Below are 20,499 nucleotides of genomic sequence, written 5' to 3'. Positions count from 1 at the left end.
AAGAAAAGTTTCATGTACCACTTGTAACTCTTACGAACACAGTCAACAAAACCAATCTGCATGTCACATTTGTCAACCAAGCGCATGTTTTGTGTATAATCAATCACTGTCACTGGTTTTCGAATACGTTCATTAGTCACTCGATCAACTTTGCCACTGTCTTGCATTTCATTACGGTGAATGGTTGTCAACAATGTGACATCTCGTTTGTCATGCCACCGTAATGCCATGATGTCATTGGCAGTAAACACCTGCACGTCATCACCACGAGCACCTGCGTTCAGCCTGGGCTGAACGCACTGTGCCACACACATCTGTCTTGTTCACTCGCATGAAATCACTGAGTAATGGGCTTGTGTACCAGTTATCGGTATATAATGTATGCCCCTTACCAAGATAAGGTGCCATCATGTTTCTCACTACATCACCTGAGATACCCAATAACATCTTGGTATCTTTCAATGTTTTACTTCCCGTGTATACAACAATATCCAACACCAGGCCACTGTCACAGTCACAGAGTACAAACAGTTTTATACCCAAGCGTTTCCTCTTGCTCGGTATATACTGCTTGAATGACAGTCTACATTTGAACAAAATCAAAGACTCGTCAATTACAAGATTTTTGAATGGATAAAAGTATATGCTGAACTTTTGTTTGAGATACATGAAAACATTTCTAATCTTGTATAACCTGTCACTTCTGTCAGGCCTGGTTTTGTCAGAGAAGTGCAACATACGTAAGAGCAAGATAAACCTGTTCACTGGTATGATTTCACTGAAGACCGGGGTAGAAATTAGCTGATCTGTGGACCAGTATGCTTTTATATTATGCTTATAGACATGAGGCATAGGCATTATTGTTGCAAAAAGCAAATACATTTCTGCAACAGTCGTCTCCACCTGTGTAGTCTTGACTGTGGTGATATGATCGTATTTGCCATGGTGTACTCAAAATACTTATTACTTTCCCAGACAATAGTTTCCATCAGTGGCTGGTCAAAGAATAATTCAAAGAATTCCAGTTCATTGGCCGTGGTTCCAAGGGGACAAGTAAGTAGAATTCCACTTTGAGAGTCATCAAAGTGGTGAGGCTTGGGAACAAAATTGGGGTTTTGCTGCCAATCCCACATACGGTTTGCTGATGGATACTGGACATCATAGGCTGGTTGTGCGGGTGGTTGTGGTGGGCTGGTGGCTGACGCTCCGCTTTGTCCTTGAACTGACGAGTCAGCAGCGTGGGTCCCACCCTGGGCTGGTGAGTCACGCATGGGGGTGCCACTACCATCACCACTAACACCATCCACTGATGCCTGTGTTCTATCCATGCCAAGTGTAGCCACATCATCCTCACTATCACTACCTAAAACTGGTGTAGGGCCACGGGATGTACTCCGTCCCCTGGGCACAGCATAGGGTACACTACCTGAGCGCATGCGGCGGTGAACATACCGACGCTTCACTGGTGAATATGATTCCTCACTATCACTACTCGCATGATCGTCGAGCGCAATAAAATCACAATCCACGTCACTATCATCATCATTACTGAAGTCAGAGGCCTGACCACGCGAAAATATTAGTTTTCTCTTGCGTTGAGGCACAACCGACCGTGAGTCACGAGTGCCCACACCAGAGGTAAAAGGTTGAGGATCGTCAGGGTTTTCTGCACTATTATCGATATCCTGGTCATTCTTTTCGGTCACTAACTCATCAAAGCCGTAGAATATGTCTTCATTTCCACTTCCATCAGTGTCAGAACTATCAGATAGGAAGAGGAGAGTCCCAATTTTCCGGGAAGTGAGAGCTGACTTGCGACGAGGCATGGTGAACAAGGGTAACTGAGCCGGCGTTCCCACTGCTATGCGGGCGCCTAGATTTTTTGTTTATGGTGCACACCCACCACGCAGACCCATTCTCTCACATGTAGGTCTATGAGCGCTTTCGCGCTAAATTTGACGGCGCTAGAATTTTGGCGTAGATCTACGGTTTGGACACTCAACGTGAAGCCGTAGATCTACGGGACGGACCCTGAAAGGGTTAAGAGTAAACAAATTGCGTCACTGTCCATTCCAATATGTAGTTGTGAATGGGTTGACATTATTTATACAATTATTGCAATAAAAATAACAGTAAATCTTATATTTTTTGTGTGAATAAAAATTACAAATTATTTATATAATAATAATAATAATATGTATAATAATAATACATGTAATAATAATAATAGTATAATACAATAATAATAATATGTATAATAATACATATATAATAATAATGTACTACATATAATAATTATAATAATAGATGGCTTCAAAAGGCCGTCACTAGATGGCAGTATTTACCACAACAAAGAGGGAGCGGTTGTGGCTGCCTCCACCTCTTACATAATGACATATTTTATTCATTCTACAGTATATATCAGGTTTCTGTGTGGTTTATATTGTTTATTATTTCATATTAGACGAACTGTGATAGATAAGCCGTAGAGTTGATGATAGCGAAATATTCAAGGAGTATGTTATCCTGTCTCCAGACAAACTCTCGTCCACCGCCGACACCGCCCATACCACTACATGAATGACATATTTTATTCATTTTAGAGTATATATCAGGTTTCTATGTTATTTATATTGTTTATTATGTCATATTAGATGAAGTGAGATGGATAAATAAGCTGTAGAGTTGATATTAGCGAAATTATTGAAGTACAGGTCCTCCATCACAAATCCGGCATCATTGGGACCTGTAGTGTGCTGAATTACTGAGTTTGCCGAATTACAGAGTGGTTAGGTTAGAATACACTTAATAAAATTAACCAACTTGACTTACACAGTTCATTGAACATCGGCAAAAATCGAACATTTCCGCTACTTTGAGCTCAATTTCAAGATACTTTTCGTCATGAAAGCAATCAAAATCATGTCTGTTTCTGTAATATATCTTCCATTCTATCAAACGAGTCCAAAAAATGAGAATACAACCATAAAAACCACACGAAAATATACTGCAAAGAGGCGGCTGATGGCTGAGAAATGAACTCTCTTATTTATCGTCCGTCATTTTTATTTTTGTTGCACGTTAAGAAGCATCTTTCCATCATACATTGCCCAAGTTTCAATGAGAGAGCCCAACAAACAACCAAGAAAAAAAAAATTACCAAAAATCATATATGGCAAGCCCAAGCCAGGTGCTGGAAATAAGTCACTTTGTCTGACTTTTCTGGGTTATCCTAGGTTCTCTATACATACACTGCTATGTATGATAGTCTATGTAACTGTATTTGTGTATACCTGAATAAACTTATTTACTTCTGGTCTGTCAACTGAGTACAAGAAACTGCCCATTCACTTATTTCAACTACTCAATAAAGTGGTCAGAAATTGGCAATTTGGCTGATTTCACACAAATTTCAACAGATGCCAATTTCAAAATAGGGTCCAGAATAAACAATGCAGACATTCCTGGCACTAAAATAACATTTTCTCTGTTCATTAGTCACGGCTACATTTGGAATTTTTATTCACAAAAAAATAGAAGATTTACTGTTATGCAGACTGCTGCATTATTGTAATAATTGTATAAATAATGTCAATCCATTCTTGACTCCGTACTGGAATTTGGACTGGCAGGCGGACAGGTATTGGACGGTGACGTCATTTGTTTACTCTTGAGCTTCGCTACTGTGAGCGCAATTTCAAGGTACTTTTCGTCATGAAAGCAAACAAAATCATATCTATTTTTGTAATATATCTTTCATTCTATCAAATGAGACCAAAAAAATGAGAATATAACCATAACAACCATGGCCCGGTGGTCTGGTGGCTAAAGCTCCCGCTTCACACACGGAGGGCCCGGGTTCGATTCCTGGCGGGTGGAAACATTTCGACACGTTTCCTTACACCTGTTGTCCTGTTCACCTAGCAGCAAATAGGTACCTGGGTGTTAGTCGACTGGTGTGGGTCGCATCCTGGGGGACAAGATTAAGGACCCCAATGGAAATAAGTTAGACAGTCCTCGATGACGCACTGACTTTCTTGGGTTATCCTGGGTGGCTAACCCTCCGGGGTTAAAAATCCGAACAAAATCTTATCTTATCTTACAAAAATATACCGCTAAGTGGCCGCTAATGGCTGAGAAGTGAACTCCGCTATTTATGGTCTGATTTCTTTCATTTTTGGTGTACGTGAAGAAGTATCTTTCCATCATGCATTGCCCAAGTTTGAATAAGATAACCCAACAAAAAACTGAGAAAATAATAATAATAATAATAATATCTTTATTTACTACACGTACATGTACAAGGTATACAGGCCTAGCTGACATCAGTGACATTCTACTGTATAGAAAGGCACTTGTTATGCTGAGTATTTCAAGAAAATTAGGTCAGTGTTCCAGGATAACACCCACACTAGTCGACTAACACCCAGGTACCCATTTACTGATGGGTAAACATAGACAACAGGTGTAAAGAAACACGCCTAATGTTTCTACCCTGGCTGGGAATCTAATATTTACCAAAAATCATATATGGCTAACCCAAGCCAGGTACTCAAAATAAGCCACGTTGACTTTTTTGGGGTTATCCTAGGTTCTCTACACATATGCTGCTATGTGTAATAATCTATAGAGAGAAAATAACTTTTTTGTTTCATGTTTATGGTGGAGTACGAGTGTATATCATAGTTAGCCCTGTGCTATACTCTCTAATATAAGCCCCCAAGACAAGGATAGGAGAAAGGTATTTGTTTACCATATCCTCTTCATAACTCTGTCGAACTGCTCGGTGTTATGCCAAATATTATTCATTCTGGAGTATTTAACATGTTTTATGTTATTTATATTGTTTCTTATGTCATATTAGATCAATTGTGATAGGCAAATAAGCTGTAGTGTTGATATTAGCGTAATAATAAAGCATATTCTCCTGCTTCATGAGACTGAGCTCATGGCAACCGACAGTGGCTTCAAAGCCACCTTATCTTTAATGGATAATGTACTGTGTAGGTGCTTTACATAATGAGAAACATTTCTTTTATTCATTGGAATCATGGCTAGGGCTAAAAGTAAGCAGGTTAAAACAATAAATGGAGAAAAAGAAATTAGAATGACATGCAGCAAATAGCACCACCAAACAGTACCAGCAGGTTGGTGTGGCAACCCTGGAAATTTGAAATTATGCTAGCCAAAATTAGTGCCGAATAACTGAAGGAACCGAATAACTGATTGCCGGATTTGTGATGGCGGACCTATACAGAATTCCACTGGAACGGATTAATTGCATTTCAATTAATTTAAATGAGGAAAATTGACTCTGCAAACGAGCAAATCCAGTTGAGTGCAGGGTCATGGAATGGATTAAACTCGCAAGTAGAGGTTCCACTATAATTTTGAAAAAAATATCATAGATGGATTATTACAAGTTGTTGTTATTACAAATTATTATTATTACAAGTTGTTGTTATTACAATCATAATAAAAAAGAAGTGCTAAACCCACAAGGGTCGTGAATAGCTATAGACAGAAGGCAACTGAAAGGAATATTTTTCTACAGTTAAGTAACTGGTGTTTGACCAGAGAAAACGTAATTCTTCTGACACTTATCCACCGCTTTGTAAACAGATCTCATATTTATGTCAGTTTTTATACTGTGGGTGTATGTATCGTGTTTATATATTATGTAGCATGTTTATTATATGATTTTGAAAAAATATTATAGATGGGTTAATGGAGATGTCTATATTAACATAATATACGACATTTAATGCGCCAAGAGATTATTATATGGTGTTGAGTAGCGAGACTCTTAGTGATTTTAATGTGTACCTGCATGTCAGCACAGTGTGTAAGTATATTTAGGTGCAGGTACACATAAGTATAATTATCAGAGTACATACATATAAAATACTCAATAACTTTAAAACACTTGAAATTTTGGAAAATTTCCAGACATAATAGAGAGATGTGCTCACAGAGAATGTAAACAAACTGGGTGGGGTGCACTGTATTTGAAAGACCGCTTGCCGTTTAGCAAATTTTGGTCATAATTTGAAATTGCTGTATTAGCAGAATGCCGTAAGGCGGGGCCCTACTGTAGTTTAATCCTATTTAACCTATCTAAAATTGGCCCAAATTTAGTTGGCTGTTAACATCAGTGAAATGTAATTTTGTGATATGGCTGATATTTAAAGAGGTATAGAACATGAATATATCTTACCATGTTTGGCAAAATTATTTTGACAGAAAAGCAAAGCTGGCAAGTTTGAGCTATAAAAGTATGACATACGTACCTGCATAAATTCAATATACATAGTATACAGTAAAAAAATTTAGCTGTAGCTTACTTTTATTAATTTCCAAATATGTGACAAGCAGCGTTTCATAAAACTAAGAAACGGGTTGGCAGATTGTACAGTGGACCCCCGCTTTACGATCAGCTCCCAATGCGACCAATTATGTAAGTGTATTTATGTAAGTGCGTTTGTACGTGTATGTTTGGGGGTCTGAAATGGACTAATCTAATTCACAATATTCCTTATGGGAACAAATTCGTTCAGTACTGGCACCTGAACATACTTCTGGAATAAAATAATATCATAAACCGGGGGTCCACTGCATTTAAGATTGTAAATGGAATGCAAGTGTAGATTTAATATTGTGGGAAATGCTTTTAGCTATCTGATATAGTATTATATAAATGGTTTAGGAAACAGATAAGTTGATGAATGAGATACTTGTGCAACACTTGGGTTTCTTTATTGTAGAGACGTTTCTCCAACCAGTGGCTTCGTCAGTCCAACACAGAGAAAAAACCGAGGAAGATGTAAAGGAGTTTGAGGTACCAGCTCTTCAGCCTGGAGATGGTGTTAAGTTTATCAGTTTTGATAGAAGTACAGCCCATCAGTCTTGATAAATATACATTATATGAAAGGAGAAGGGGTTTATATACTGGAGACAGCTTAGGTGAAGCAGTTGGAGGCAGCTTGGCATGGTCTACATCCACTAGTGGATTCTGTCCACTAGTGATGCCACCTCTTAAGTGCTTCACCTTGCCTGTTTCCACTATACAAGCCCCTCTTCCGAGCATATGGCATATTTTTATCAAGTTGATGGACTAAACTCTTCATCCAAGGCTGAAGCACTGATTACCTCAAACTCCTTCACATCTTCCACAGCTTTTTTTTTTCCTCTGTATTGGACTGATGAAGCCACTGGCTGGGAAATTGTTTCTACAATAAAGGTACCCACATGTTGCATGAATGTCGTGTTCATCAAATACATTTCCTAAAGACATGCTTACTCTCAGTTTGTTGTTTTTGCATCTGTTGCAGAGGGCTTGATTAAACACTTCATCCCAAAGAAAACATTTTATAAACATTTGCATATATTTCCTAGACTTGCTCAGTACACCATGTTAACTTCAAGTTACAGCACATCTTAACCATTGTTATATATTATTATTAGTATTTTGTTTTCAGTGTTAGTATTATAACTGAAAAGATCCTGATCCACCAATTATGTCATATCACTGAATGTTACCGAACAAATTAGCACTTTTCAGAACAAAGTTGAAGCTTAAGCATATTTCGCTGTAGCAGTAGAATTGGTGCTAGAGTTGATGAATCACAGCTTCATTTGATTCAGTGATTTCCACTGATCATGGCAAATGTCTCACGAAAATTTTAGAAGCTTTTTGTACACTTTTTTTTTTTCCACAATTGGAAAGTAGTACAGGCTTGTTATATATAAATCATACACAGTATTGTTGGGAACTGGAATGTATTCAAATCCAGATTGGGCTTATTGTAATGTACAAGCATACTAAAGACTGATCAAGTGCACAAGATGTCCACATGGGTAAAATAAAGCAGAATACAGTACTCTGTATTTCAGCCTATTGCAGTCAGTCTGCTGAAGAGGGCCTTGGAAGTAGGCTGAAATACTGTATACCCTACTCATCAGTTTTATTTTATTAATTTGGGTTTATTTATGCCATATTTTGATAGTTTATTTTTCTTGAAGATTACTGTACTCGATGTTAATATATGCTACTATACTTTTTTTTTTTTTTTTTGTTCTTTCCAAATATTGACTTTTTTAATATACAGTACAGTAAATAGTGTATGTTCTTCAGCATAAGTGTTACAGTACTGAAAATGTTTTTATAAGATTTTAATTTGTTTTGAAACATTGTTTATTTCTGTGCATGAGCAGTGATGAATCTGTGGACTTTGCTGATGTTCATTGTGACTGGATCTTTTGATACTCATGCTAGAACATAAATATCGTAATTTAAGTAATTCGTGTGTACTCAAATTTTGTTTGGCAAAATTTGAGTATTTTGAGTAAGTTAAGCGATATGGCTTGACTTCATGCTGGATGGGGTTGTGTACTGCAGCAGATAGACATAGGTCATTGTACAAAATTTTAATTATACTTTCAGCTGAGAACCATTTTAATCATAAACACTTCATAGGGGTCAAAAATTGTTAAATTTAATGTGGTGTTGGTATAAAATACAAAGTTAATGCTTTTCCTTAAATTTATATAATTTATTGTACTGTATTATATGACTGCACTGTTGATCATGAAGTCTAGCTACTGAAAAGTGTGATGTCATGGATAACTTTGGATTAGAATAGTACAGTCTTCTCTGGATCATTGACAGGTGACTTTACCTTGACACAAATGTTTGAGATCCTACGCAACAAGGAATCTGGAATTTGTCGTGGCTTAGATCACGATCATCCTACTGCTGGTAGTATGGTGAGTTTTAAGAGAGAGCTTGTGAATGCTGTTTTAGATCTCATAAATGAACTATGTACATATATACTGTACATAAGATGGAAGTGTACCTTACTCTCATAATGAGAATTTAAGCTTGAAGTAGGTGGTGCCACCTTCAAGAGAGGTAGGTGCCTTGATGCTAGTGAAGGGCTCTTGATCCAAAGAACTGGAGCTACCCTCCCTTACCTTGGACTTACTCTGATGACTTCCCATTCCCCAAGGCACTATATGACCCCTATGGGTTTAGCACTCCCCCATGAGCTAAAAATCCATATGGTGCTTGTATATCGGTGATGGATTCTATCCAAGGACTTGGAGCTACACTTCCTTGGATCAAACCTGATTTTATCTTGTTCTTTAGGTGCAAAAGATAGGAGGTGCTGTGTATGTAGTAGTTACCCCATGAATATAATAGCCATATGAACTTCATTTGTTCTAACGTTGCAATATCTTGCATGGTACATGAAAGTTTTTGTAGTATCCCATTTTTATTAAGAATATTTACAAGATGAAAAACTACTACATTAGGTTTTATCATACTGCATTTTGTTATTCAACTTTCGACAAACTTATTTTCTACATAAAAAATCTTCATTAAAGTCATATTTTTATGTAAATTTTTATGCACCCACCCCTGCACTGATAGAAATTTAACATTTAGAATTTTTTTTTTTGTGTTAGGCCCTAGAAGTATGGAAAGAATGAGGAGAGAAAAGACCTGGGATAGGATAGAGCAGTAGAAAAAGTTATGGATACACAGGGAAAGGGCTTTACCATTTAGGGTTGTTTTTGTCAGGGTGACTGTGTGGCATATAGATTAGCCATGCTCACTTTAACTTTGTTGTGACACTGGTGTATATTACTGATAGTCAACATCAAAGGCCCTCTGATTGCTTTTAATTACTGTTATTCAGTAAATTACTACTGCACTCTTAAAAATATTCTGCAAGTATGAAGAGACTTGTATATTTTTCAGTGAAATTATAACAAGTCTTCTTTATCTGAATTCAACAGCTGATTTGTAATTATTAGTGTGTGTGTGCGCGTGCATGCCTGCTGTATGTTTATGTATGTGGGCATGCTTTCTATATGCCTATGTATGTGGACATGCATGTGCATATGCTAAATTCCTGGGTATATGATAGCCAAAAATATATGTATTATAGTTATTTTAATACCTTCCAGCTTGTATGGTGTTCTTTGATCTTTTATAGGTGTCTGTCATCAGTCATGGTTCTGGACGACCCAGTTGCCATTGGTTCACCGGAACACCTGATCCTCAGCGTTCAGTGTTTAAGCCATTCATCTTCACCAACAATGTCAAGATCTCTCCACATATCCAGAGCCCCAAGATTCCTGATGAGGAGGATCCTGCAAAGGCAAGACCTTAGCTGTAATATTTTTATGCACAAAATAAGCATATGAATGCTTGTGTGTTTATACACCCACATTTAGAAGAACAGCATTTAGGTGTTTTTGGTATTCATATTTATAGTCACATGTTTCATAGTGATTTCTTCCCAACACCTCAAATATAATCTTACTCTACTCTTGTCTGATCAACACATTTGGCTAGGCCTTCAAGGATGAGGGAAGGAAGGACAATATACAGTGGAACCTCTACTTGTGAGTTTAATCCGTTCCATGACCTTGCTCACAACTGGATTTGCTCATTTGCAGAATAAATTTTCCTCATTTAAATTAATTGAAATGCAATTAATCCGTTCCAGTGGAATTCTGTACTTCATTAATTTCGCTAATATCAATTCTACGGCTTATTTATCTATCTCACTTCATCTAATATGACATAATAAACAATATAAATAACATAGAAACCTGATATATACTCTAGAATGAATAAAATATGTCATTCATGTAGTGGTATGGGCGGTGTCGGCGGTGGACGAGAGTTTGTCTGGAGACCAGGCAAAATTCTTCATGAATAATTTCGCTAATATCATCTATACTGCTTATTTATCTATCACAGTTCATCTAGTATGACATAACAAACAATATGAATAAAATAGAAACATAATATATACTCTAGAATGAATAAAATATGTCATTCATGTAGTGGTATGGGCGGTGTCGGCGGTGGGCGAGAGTTTGTCTGGACACCGGGCAAAATTCTTCATGAATAATTTCGCTAATATCATCTATACGGCTTATACAGTGGACCCTCGACCAACAATGGCATTGTCTAACGTTAAATCCGACTAGCGATACATTTTAACGCAAAAATTTTGCCTTGACTAGCGCTAAAAAACTCGACCAACACGATTTGTTCCGTCTGAGACGCGTCCACTTATGGCCAGTGTTTACAAGCCAGCCAGCCACCGTGGTCCCATCCAAACATACAATCGGAACATTTCATAGTATCACAACGTTTTTAGTGATTGCACCTGCAAAATAAGTCACCATGGGCTCCAAGAAAGCTTCTAGTGCCAACCCTACAGCAAAAAGGGTGAGAATTACTGTGGATATGAAGAAAGAGATCATTGCTAAGTATGAAAGTGGAGTGTGTGTCTCCGAGCTGGCCAGGTTGTACACAAAACCCCAATCAACCATCGCTACTATTGTGGCCAAGAAAATGGCAATCAAGGAAGCTGTTCTTGCCAAAGGTGCAACTGTTTTCGAAACTGAGATCGCAAGTGATAGAAGATGTTGAGAGATTGTTATTGGTGTGGATAAATGAAAAACAGATAGCAGGAGATAGCATCTCTCAAGCGATCATATGTGAAAAGGCTAGGAAGTTGCATGAGGATTTAATTAGAAAAATGCCTGCAACTAGTGGTGATGTGAGTGAATTTAAGGCCAGCAAAGGTTGGTTTGAGAGATTTAAGAATCGTAGTGCCATACATAGTGTGATAAGGCATGGCAAGGCTACCAGTTTGGACCAAAAAGCAGCTGAAAAATATGTGCAGGAATTCAAGGAGTACATAGACAGTGAAGAATTGAAACCTGAACAAGTGTTTAATTGTGACACTGACAATGTTGTGAAACACTTTAGGAATGTCATAAAGGAACGGGAGGTACAGGCCTCTATGGACAGATATGTTGTGCGACAGAGGTCCAGTGACTCTCAAGCTGGTCCTAGTGGCTTTAAAGAAGAAGGGAAGTAACCCCGGAAAAGGACTTGACACCTCAAGTCCTAATGGAAGAGGATTCCCCTTCTAAACACTAACACCATCCACAGTCTCCCCTCCTCCCATCCCATCAATCATCACCAGATCTTCAATAAAGGTAAGTGTCATGTAATTGTACATGTCTTCTTCAGTTTGTGTGTTTTAAAATTAATATTTCATGTGGTAAAAATTTCTTTTTTTTTCAATACTTTTGGGGTGTCTTGCACGGATTAATTTGATTTCCATTATTTCTTGTGGGGAAAATTAACTCGACTAATGATAATTTCGATTAACGATGAGCTCTTGGGAACGGATTAATATCATTGGTCAAGGGTCCACTGTATATCACAGTTCATCTAATATGACATAACAGACAATATAAATAACATAGAAACACGATATATACTCTAGAATGAATAAAATATGTCATTATGTAACAGATGGAGGCGGCCACAACCGCTCCCTCTTTGTGGTAAACACTGCCATCTAGTGACGGCCTTTTGAAGCCGTTTATTATTATAATTATTATATGTAGTGCATTATTATTATACATATTATATTATTATTATACATATTGTTATTACACCTACCATCCGACTTACGGCCGTGTTTTTTATGCCAAATTTCTGGGAAATAAACAACTATTTGTGTTGTACACAGTGTTTATCCTAAACCTTAGAGTATAAAATACAGTACTAACAGCATAAAAAGTAAAGTAAAACATGAAATACCAAAATAAAACAATAAAATAAAGTCATTACAAAAATGCTTTGTTGATATTCAGTAGTAAAGTTCGACTTAGGACCATTTCGACTTACCACCGGTTTCTCGGAACCGAACTCGGTCGTAAGTCGGATGGTAGGTGTATTCATATTATTATTATACATATTATTATTATTATTTTTTTTTTATCACACTGGCCGATTCCCACCAAGGTAGGGTGGCCCGAAAAAGAAAAACTTTCACCATCATTCACTCCATCACTGTCTTGCCAGAAGGGTGCCTTACACTACAGTTTTTAAACTGCAACATTAACACCCCTCCTTCAGAGTGCAGGCACTGTACTTCCCATCTCCAGGACTCAGTCCGGCCTGCCGGTTTCCCTGAACCCCTTCATAAATATTACTTTGCTCACACTCCAACAGCACGTCAAGTATTAAAAACCATTTGTCTCCATTCACTCCTATCAAACACACTCACGCATGCCCGCTGGAAGTCCAAGCCCCTCGCACACAAAACCTCCTTTACCCCCTCCCTCCAACCTTTCCTAGACCGACCCCTACCCCGCCTTCCTTCCACTACAGACTGATACACTCTTTAAGTCACTGTTTCGCTCCATTCTCTCTACATGTCTGAGCCACCTCACCAACCCTTCCTCAGCCCTCTGGACAACAGTTTTAGTAATCCCGCACCTCCTCCTAACTTCCAGACATGACATCTCCACTGCCTCCAGCCTTCTCCTTGCTGCAACATTCATCACCCATGCTTCACACCCATATAAGAGCATTGGTAAACTATACTCTCATACATTCCCCTCTTTGCCTCCAAGGACAAAGTTCTTTGTCTCCACAGACTCCTAAGTGCACCACTCACCCTTTTCCCCTCATTAATTCTATGATTCACCTCATCTTTCATAGACCTATCCGCTGACACATCCACTCCCAAATATCTAAATACATTTACCTCCTCCATACTCTCTCCCTCCAATCTGATATCCAATCTTTCATCACCTAATCTTTTTGTTATCCTCATAACCTTACTTTTTCCTGTATTCACTTTTAATTTTCTTCTTTTGCACACCCTACCAAATTCATCCACCTATCACTGCAACTTCTCTTCAGAATCTCCCAAGAGCACAGTGTCATCAGCAAGAGCAACTGTGACAACTCCCACTTTGTATGTGATTCTTTATCTTTTAACTCCACGCCTCTTGCCAAGACCCTCGCATTTCTCTTACAATCCCATCTATAAATATATTAAACATCCATGGTGACATCACACATCCTTGTCTAAGGCCTACTTTTACTGGGAAATAATTTCCCACTTTCCTACATACTCTAACTTGAGCCTCACTATCCTCGTAAAAACTCTTCACTGCTTTCAGTAACCTACCTCCTACACCATACACCTGCAACATCTGCCACATTATTATCGTTATTATTATTATTATTATTATATAAATTATTTGTAATTTTTATTCACACAAAAAATATAAGATTTACTGTTATTCCTTATTGCAATAATTGTATAATTTTTTTTTTTTTTTCAACAAGTCGGCCGTCTCCCACCGAGGCAGGGTGACCCAAAAAAGAAAGAAAATCCCCAAAAAGAAAATACTTTCATCATCATTCAACACTTTCACCACACTCGCACATTATCACTGTTTTTGCAGAGGTGCTCAGAATACAACAGTCTAGAAGCATACACATATAAAGATACACAACATATCCCTCCAAAGTGCCAACCATTTCATGACTGCATATTGGAATGGACAGTGACGTCATTCGTTTACACTGAAACAGCCAAGCAATGGACCATTTCTCCTAGGTTGAGCTCTTTCAAGGCACTTTTCGTCATGAAAGCAATCAAAATCATATCTATTTCTGTAATATATCTTCCATTCTATCAAATGAGACCAAAAAAACGAGAATACAACCATAAATCCATACGAAAATACCACTAAGGGGTGACTAATTGCTGAGAAGTGAGCTCCATTATTTATGCTTAGATTTCTTTCATCATCATTATTATTATATAAATAATTTGTAATTTTTATTCACAAAAAAATATAAGATTTACTGTGACGTCATTTGTTTACACTGAAACAGCCAAGCAATGGACCATTTCTCCTAGGTCGTGCTCTATTTCAAGGTACTTTTCGTCTTGAAAGCAATCAAAATCATATCTATTTCTGTAATTTATCTTCCATTCTCTCAAATGAGACCAAAAAAACGAGAATGCAACCATAAAAACCATTCGAAATTACCACTAAGGGGTGGCTAATTGCTGAGAAGTGAACTCCATTATTTATGCTTAGATTTCTTTCATTTTTGGTGTACATTAAGAAGCATCTTTCCATCATACATTGCCCAAGTTTCAATAAGATAGTCCAACAAACAAATGAGATACAATTCCCGAGATAAAGAGCAAGAGCCCCTCACCAGTGTCAAGGAACCTGTCTTGAGGTCTGCTCGCGTATGGAAGCAAAAAATCGACCCATCGACTGCTCGTATTTGGAAAAACTCGCACGTGGACATGCTCGCAAGTAGAGGTTCCACTGTATTTTAAAATATTTGTTAGTATTACTACTAATGTTATTGCCAAATACTGTGTCCTGGGTGGCTCAGGATCAACTGAAGTTTCAGATCTATCATTCAGTGGCCATTGGCAGCCACAACACTGTATTACTACTTGCATTACTACTAAATTCAGTGCCCTGGGTGGTCTACAGTGAACTTGCCTCATTGAGGAGTTCTATAACTCCTTCCAATCTGCCCCACCCCCCCCAAAAAAAAGAAAAAAAAGCGAGAGCATGCAAAAGTGTAAGTAAAATAGTGCGAGCTGAGAGAAGAGCAAGCAAGTGTGAGAAGCAACGAGTGTGTATGTACGTACATAAGCCAGAACAAGCTCGCATGCATACAAGTGAAAGATGGGGAGGGAGGTATAGCTTACTAAAATCTTTACAGATGAAGGCAACCATAAGGTATCACATGTCATCTCTCCCAATATATTGTCAAACACTAAACCTGTCCTTGGCTGTCGCCTTACCTCCTCCTGCTTTGACTTGACTGGGCTTATTTGTCTTGTATCATCTGCTATTTTATAATGCTCCAGAATAAACTGAAATGTCTTCCAGTTCTCATGTCTTATTGTTGTGTATCTCAATTCATATCAGAATATGTCTCCACTACTAATAATTCCTCTATCTTGCTAATTCTGTTTCATCCACGTTTTTCCCAGTTACATTTATTAATCCTTCCAGCTTATGGAAGCATTTTCACGTGTTGTAATCCTTACTCCAAAGATGTTTTGGCAACTGTGATGTGCAGTACTTAAGTGTAAATCAAAGGATTTTACTATATGTATTTACATTTTCAGGTTACTCCTCGATTTTCCAAGAAAGTCAATAGAAGCCACTTACTGTACCGCCGTCAACAGGCTGCTACTGAGAATGGTGGGAACATCGTTGATACTTTGCGGGACCTTGAGAGAAAGTGTGTTCAAGAAACTGAAGCATGTCTTCAGAGCTTTGATCCAGAGAGGTTGTCAGAGATGGATGACTTGTTTAAAGATTGTGTTGATTCTGAGCTCAAGTTTTATAAGTAAGAATTTTTTTTTAACAATGGCAGCTTCACTATTACTAAGTCATTATGCTACTGATTATGAATTTTATGTACTGGTTTAATTTTTGTTTTTCTTTCCTGTTTCATGGGAGAAAAACAGGTAATATTTTTCCAGTGTGTTTCATTCATATTTTACTAATTACAATATTCCTGAGGCCCTGTTGGCCAATAAAAGAAGGGTGAATAATATGCAAGTTAAAAGGTAGTAATGCAGTTTTGAAATATTACCTAGTGGATGTAAATTTTTTGGCAGTTGTGATCAGGACTATTGCTTTACTTATAGGACATGAGTATTGACTCATAATGATGGATTTAACTCCATAGCCTCATGATGAGTTCTTCCAGCAGATTCCATAACATATGGATTAAACAATAAATTAGTGAACTTTTTTTTATACTACCATAATTTAGTATACATAGTCACTGTTAGAAAAGTACCTCATCAAGAATTAAAATGTCTAATATAAATTAGTAAAATTTATATATCACAATTAGTCTTATACAGGTATTTTTTAAATTGTAGTTATTCATCAGAAAGATTGCACTAAGTGTACATGCTGCACACCAAAGTGGACATAATTTTTATTCAGTATTTAAAAAAAAAATTTTTTTTTCACTTTTACAAATTATTTTTATTCATAAATTTGAAGAAAGTTAAACATAAAGCATGTTTTATTAAAAAATCTAGAGGAATTGTAGTTTACTTTTCATTGCAGTATCGTGTACTGTACTGTAAAGAATAATTCACAATACTGTGGCTGGAACAATTCTCAACCATCCCACAGTTAGGAGGCGAAACTTGAGACAGTGTTTTGCTCCGTCTTAACATTATCAAGTCACACTCGATGACAGTCATGATAATGGTCCAGGACGGAATGAAGGATCATCTGAAGTTAACACCTAAGTATGAGTTAGTGTACTGTACTGTGCATTCTTTAAATTTATTCCGGCGCTATTTGAACCATGTGGGCTTAGCTTTTTGAATATATTGTGAAGACTTGAATGATCGTTTATACGTAACTTTCAGAATATACTAATTTTTTTTCTCCTAGGAATTTTTATCTAGCCTTGGTAAATATGTCAGCTGAAAATAATTGTTTTTGGGTGCTTCTTTGCCTTACAATACAGTATTTCAGGAAAATGGCATCGACACTATCTGATGATATATTAAAAGTATCATTACATTGGTGATTTCATAACAATGCTCTGCGATAATCATATAATCTTTTCAAAGCAAAGACATGCAATATGATGTCTCGAGTATTTTAGCAATATTTTCTTTGATATTTAAGATGAATAAGTATTTGCCTGTGGCATCAAGAATTTCATAGGCAATGATGTATTTTAATTCCAGTCTAATACTGTTACTTCTGATAATTGTAATCTATTTAGGCTTTAATTATTTTTTGTAATATTCTACCAATATTTTGTAGGATGAATATCATAAATGTCTGTATAGCTTATTTACATGTTTATCACATTATGTCATACTCTACATTGCTGGAGTTTTACATGAATTTTCTGTATACCAGTTTGTAGGATCTACATATTTTCTATATTTTAATTATATTTTCTTTACTATTTCTTCCCTTTAATGGACTTATTTTTTTTTTTTGGGGGGGGGGGATGATGCTACTATAAAGTGGACTACTGTTGATGGATGAAATTAGGAATCTTACATAACACTATCAGATGCAATATCAGGACATTTATAGATGTAAGCAATGAAACCTAGTAATAGCATATATGAGGTGGCTAATCCGTAACTCACACTTATGACATAAAAAAGATGTTACAAAAAATGTTAGAAGCTGCATCAGTTAGTTGGCAACCTGTTCTCAAAGTAGAGTTCTTTTTCACACACTTTACAGCAAATTGGTTTCTGCACTCTAAAGAGCATCAAAAATTATGTACTGTACTGTATTGTTTATCCTTTAAATAAAGATAGGTGAACAAAGCCAAAATTAATCTATACGTGCATGTAGCCACCAATAATGAAATAAATGAGAGGCTTATGTCTGCCAGCTCAGGATACATCAGTGCTGCTTGCAGTGTCAGTAATCACATACACTAAGTTGGATGGGATGTAGTTGGATATAGCTTGGTATGAGCATTTTTTCACATTTTTATGGTAGACCAATGAAGGTTTTGGTGATGTTACCTCGAGATAGTTTCATCTTTTGTACTGGAATGTAAATTTGCCTTATACTTTTCTTTCACTAAATATATATTATATAATTAATATTTTGAAAAATGAAAACATTTTTTAAATGGGAGGTAGCTGTCATAAGAGCATTCATTGAGAGTTTCAGATTCTTGAAAGTCTTGCAGAATCTCACACCTCTTAGTGCCATTTGCTTGATTGCACTTTACTTGCCCAATTGTATCTTTTACTCCGTTTCATACCATACAGTGACTTATAATGGAGAATTACAAGAAACCAGAGCCTGTAGTGCTATATACACTTTCAGGAATTCAGCTGATGAGCATGGTCAAGATAATTTATTGTACTAATCTTTTTATTTAGTTCAAATCCTGACTGGTGTGTTTGGAGTGAGACTGTCATAAATGAAAGTGAATGCTTTTAAGTCATTTCTCTGAATTTATTTATGGTGTGATTTTCTTAGATCTAAAGAAACCAAATAACCAGATTTGTTTTAAAATTGGCTGTTCAGTAAGGCTCAGACACTACAACATTCTTCGATATATTATCCTTAGTGTAACATAGTGAATATAATTTAGAAGGTAGAAATCTTAAGCCATCAGTTTTATAATTGTATTAGCTCTTTAGTTTATTGTATTGGAAATATAAGTAATAAAACAAATCAGTGCTTGAAGTTCTAGTCTTTTGAAGTCTTCAGTAATGGGTGTGTTAATATATAGGTTAATAATTTTCACCTGCATGATGAAATCAATCAATGATCAGGCATATACTCTATCCATTAACATTTAAGTGCTTACAGTACTTGCAGAGAGGGAGTAATTATTTTTAAAATTGAATGAGTGGAATTCTCTCTCTAATGACCAAAATTGATTTAAGGTATATTAGTCATTATAGAGAATACAAGGGTGGCTTTCTGGCTTACCTCAAATTACTCTTAGTATGGTCTCTGCTGCATGTAATCAATTGATCTTGCTTGAAAATTTTTGTAGTGTTGGAGAAGGCTAGAGTTTAATTGCTGTATTACTAACGGTGAATCATAAGTTGGTTCTTAGCATTTGTTATAAAACCTAGTTCTGTCATGCATTGGTTTAGTTCGTGTACTGTACATTTTGTTATTCACCTTGTCCAAAGAAATCCACTAAAAGTTGATCAACAGATATGCTAAGACCCAACTTGGTTAAGCACAGCTCATTACCATTTATTTCTTTAAATGGCCATAAGCCGCTTATTACTTTCTGAAATTTGAGGTTCTCCTGCCAGGTTTTATGTAATTTTCTTTTTTATAAAACTTACCACAGTTAAGATGAGGGACTTATCATTTTATTTTAGAACTCTTTTACTATAGAACAGATGTAAAAAGAATTCTTCCAAATTTTATTTGGACTTACCAGTTTTGTAGATGCTTTTTGAACTGAAATTATTTTCCAAATCTGAGAGATTTTTGAATACTGTAATAGAGCTCAAATAAGAAAAATTTGAGTATTCTTTTACAATAAAATCTAATAAAGGATGCTTGGTAGGTGAACCCTTTTATTTTTAAGTACAGTATTTTTAAGCATGGTATTGAATTCTAAGTTATTAAACAAATTGTTTGATCCTCAAAATTTAGCACTAAATCCCTATGCACTACTGCTGTCAAGGACATGTCCAGTTCCCAAAACTGTAGTAGGAGTCACCACTTCACTACCTATCCTTAATAAAAGTCTGCAAATTCTAAATGAGCTTGTATTATCCTGAACAGTAATTACTTTTTTAGGTGGAATTTGTGTTTCAGAATTTGGCTTCCCTGTTGACCAGTCTTGGGGTCTCATTTCAGTACTAATTAACACAAGCTGTTGTACCTGTACACCATTTACGTAATTTTTGTCTGTGAGAGTGCTACACGACCCTTGTAGGTTTAGCACTTTATCCGATTATAATAATTTGCGAGAGCTCTCTCGTTCCAAGACTAAATGGGGAATTATTAGATTTAGGAGAAGTGCTAAACTCATAGGGGTTGTAAAGGACCTTGGGACTGGGAGGTAATCAGGTTTGATCCAAGGAAGAAAATCCAATTCCTTGGATGAAGAGCCCCATCACC

The 20,499-nt window shown here is 36.7% G+C and overlaps 1 protein-coding gene across 5 annotated transcripts in view; it reads left to right on the top strand.

Annotated features, from left to right (window-relative positions):
• The window catches only part of LOC128691641 (secernin-3), a 98,487-nt gene extending 78,350 nt beyond the window's left edge, over positions 1–20,137 (top strand). For 3 of the 5 annotated variants that reach the window (XM_070088815.1, XM_070088817.1, XM_070088816.1), the window contains exons 6-8: positions 8,669–8,766; positions 10,002–10,166; positions 16,011–20,137. In XM_070088815.1, the coding sequence (XP_069944916.1) occupies positions 8,669–8,766; positions 10,002–10,166; positions 16,011–16,238 (491 nt within the window). In that variant the 3' untranslated portion in view covers positions 16,239–20,137. The remainder of the gene's footprint in view (positions 1–8,668; positions 8,767–10,001; positions 10,167–16,010) is intronic. The other 2 variants (XM_053780477.2, XM_053780479.2) reach the window with 2 other exon arrangements.
• The last annotated feature ends 362 nt before the right edge of the window (positions 20,138–20,499 follow it).

This window comes from Cherax quadricarinatus, chromosome 26, assembly GCF_038502225.1.
Source record: "Cherax quadricarinatus isolate ZL_2023a chromosome 26, ASM3850222v1, whole genome shotgun sequence".
Taxonomy (NCBI): Eukaryota; Metazoa; Arthropoda; class Malacostraca; order Decapoda; family Parastacidae; genus Cherax; species Cherax quadricarinatus.
The sequence above is the reverse complement of the archived record's forward strand: the minus strand, read 5'-3'. Positions and strand labels throughout refer to the sequence as shown.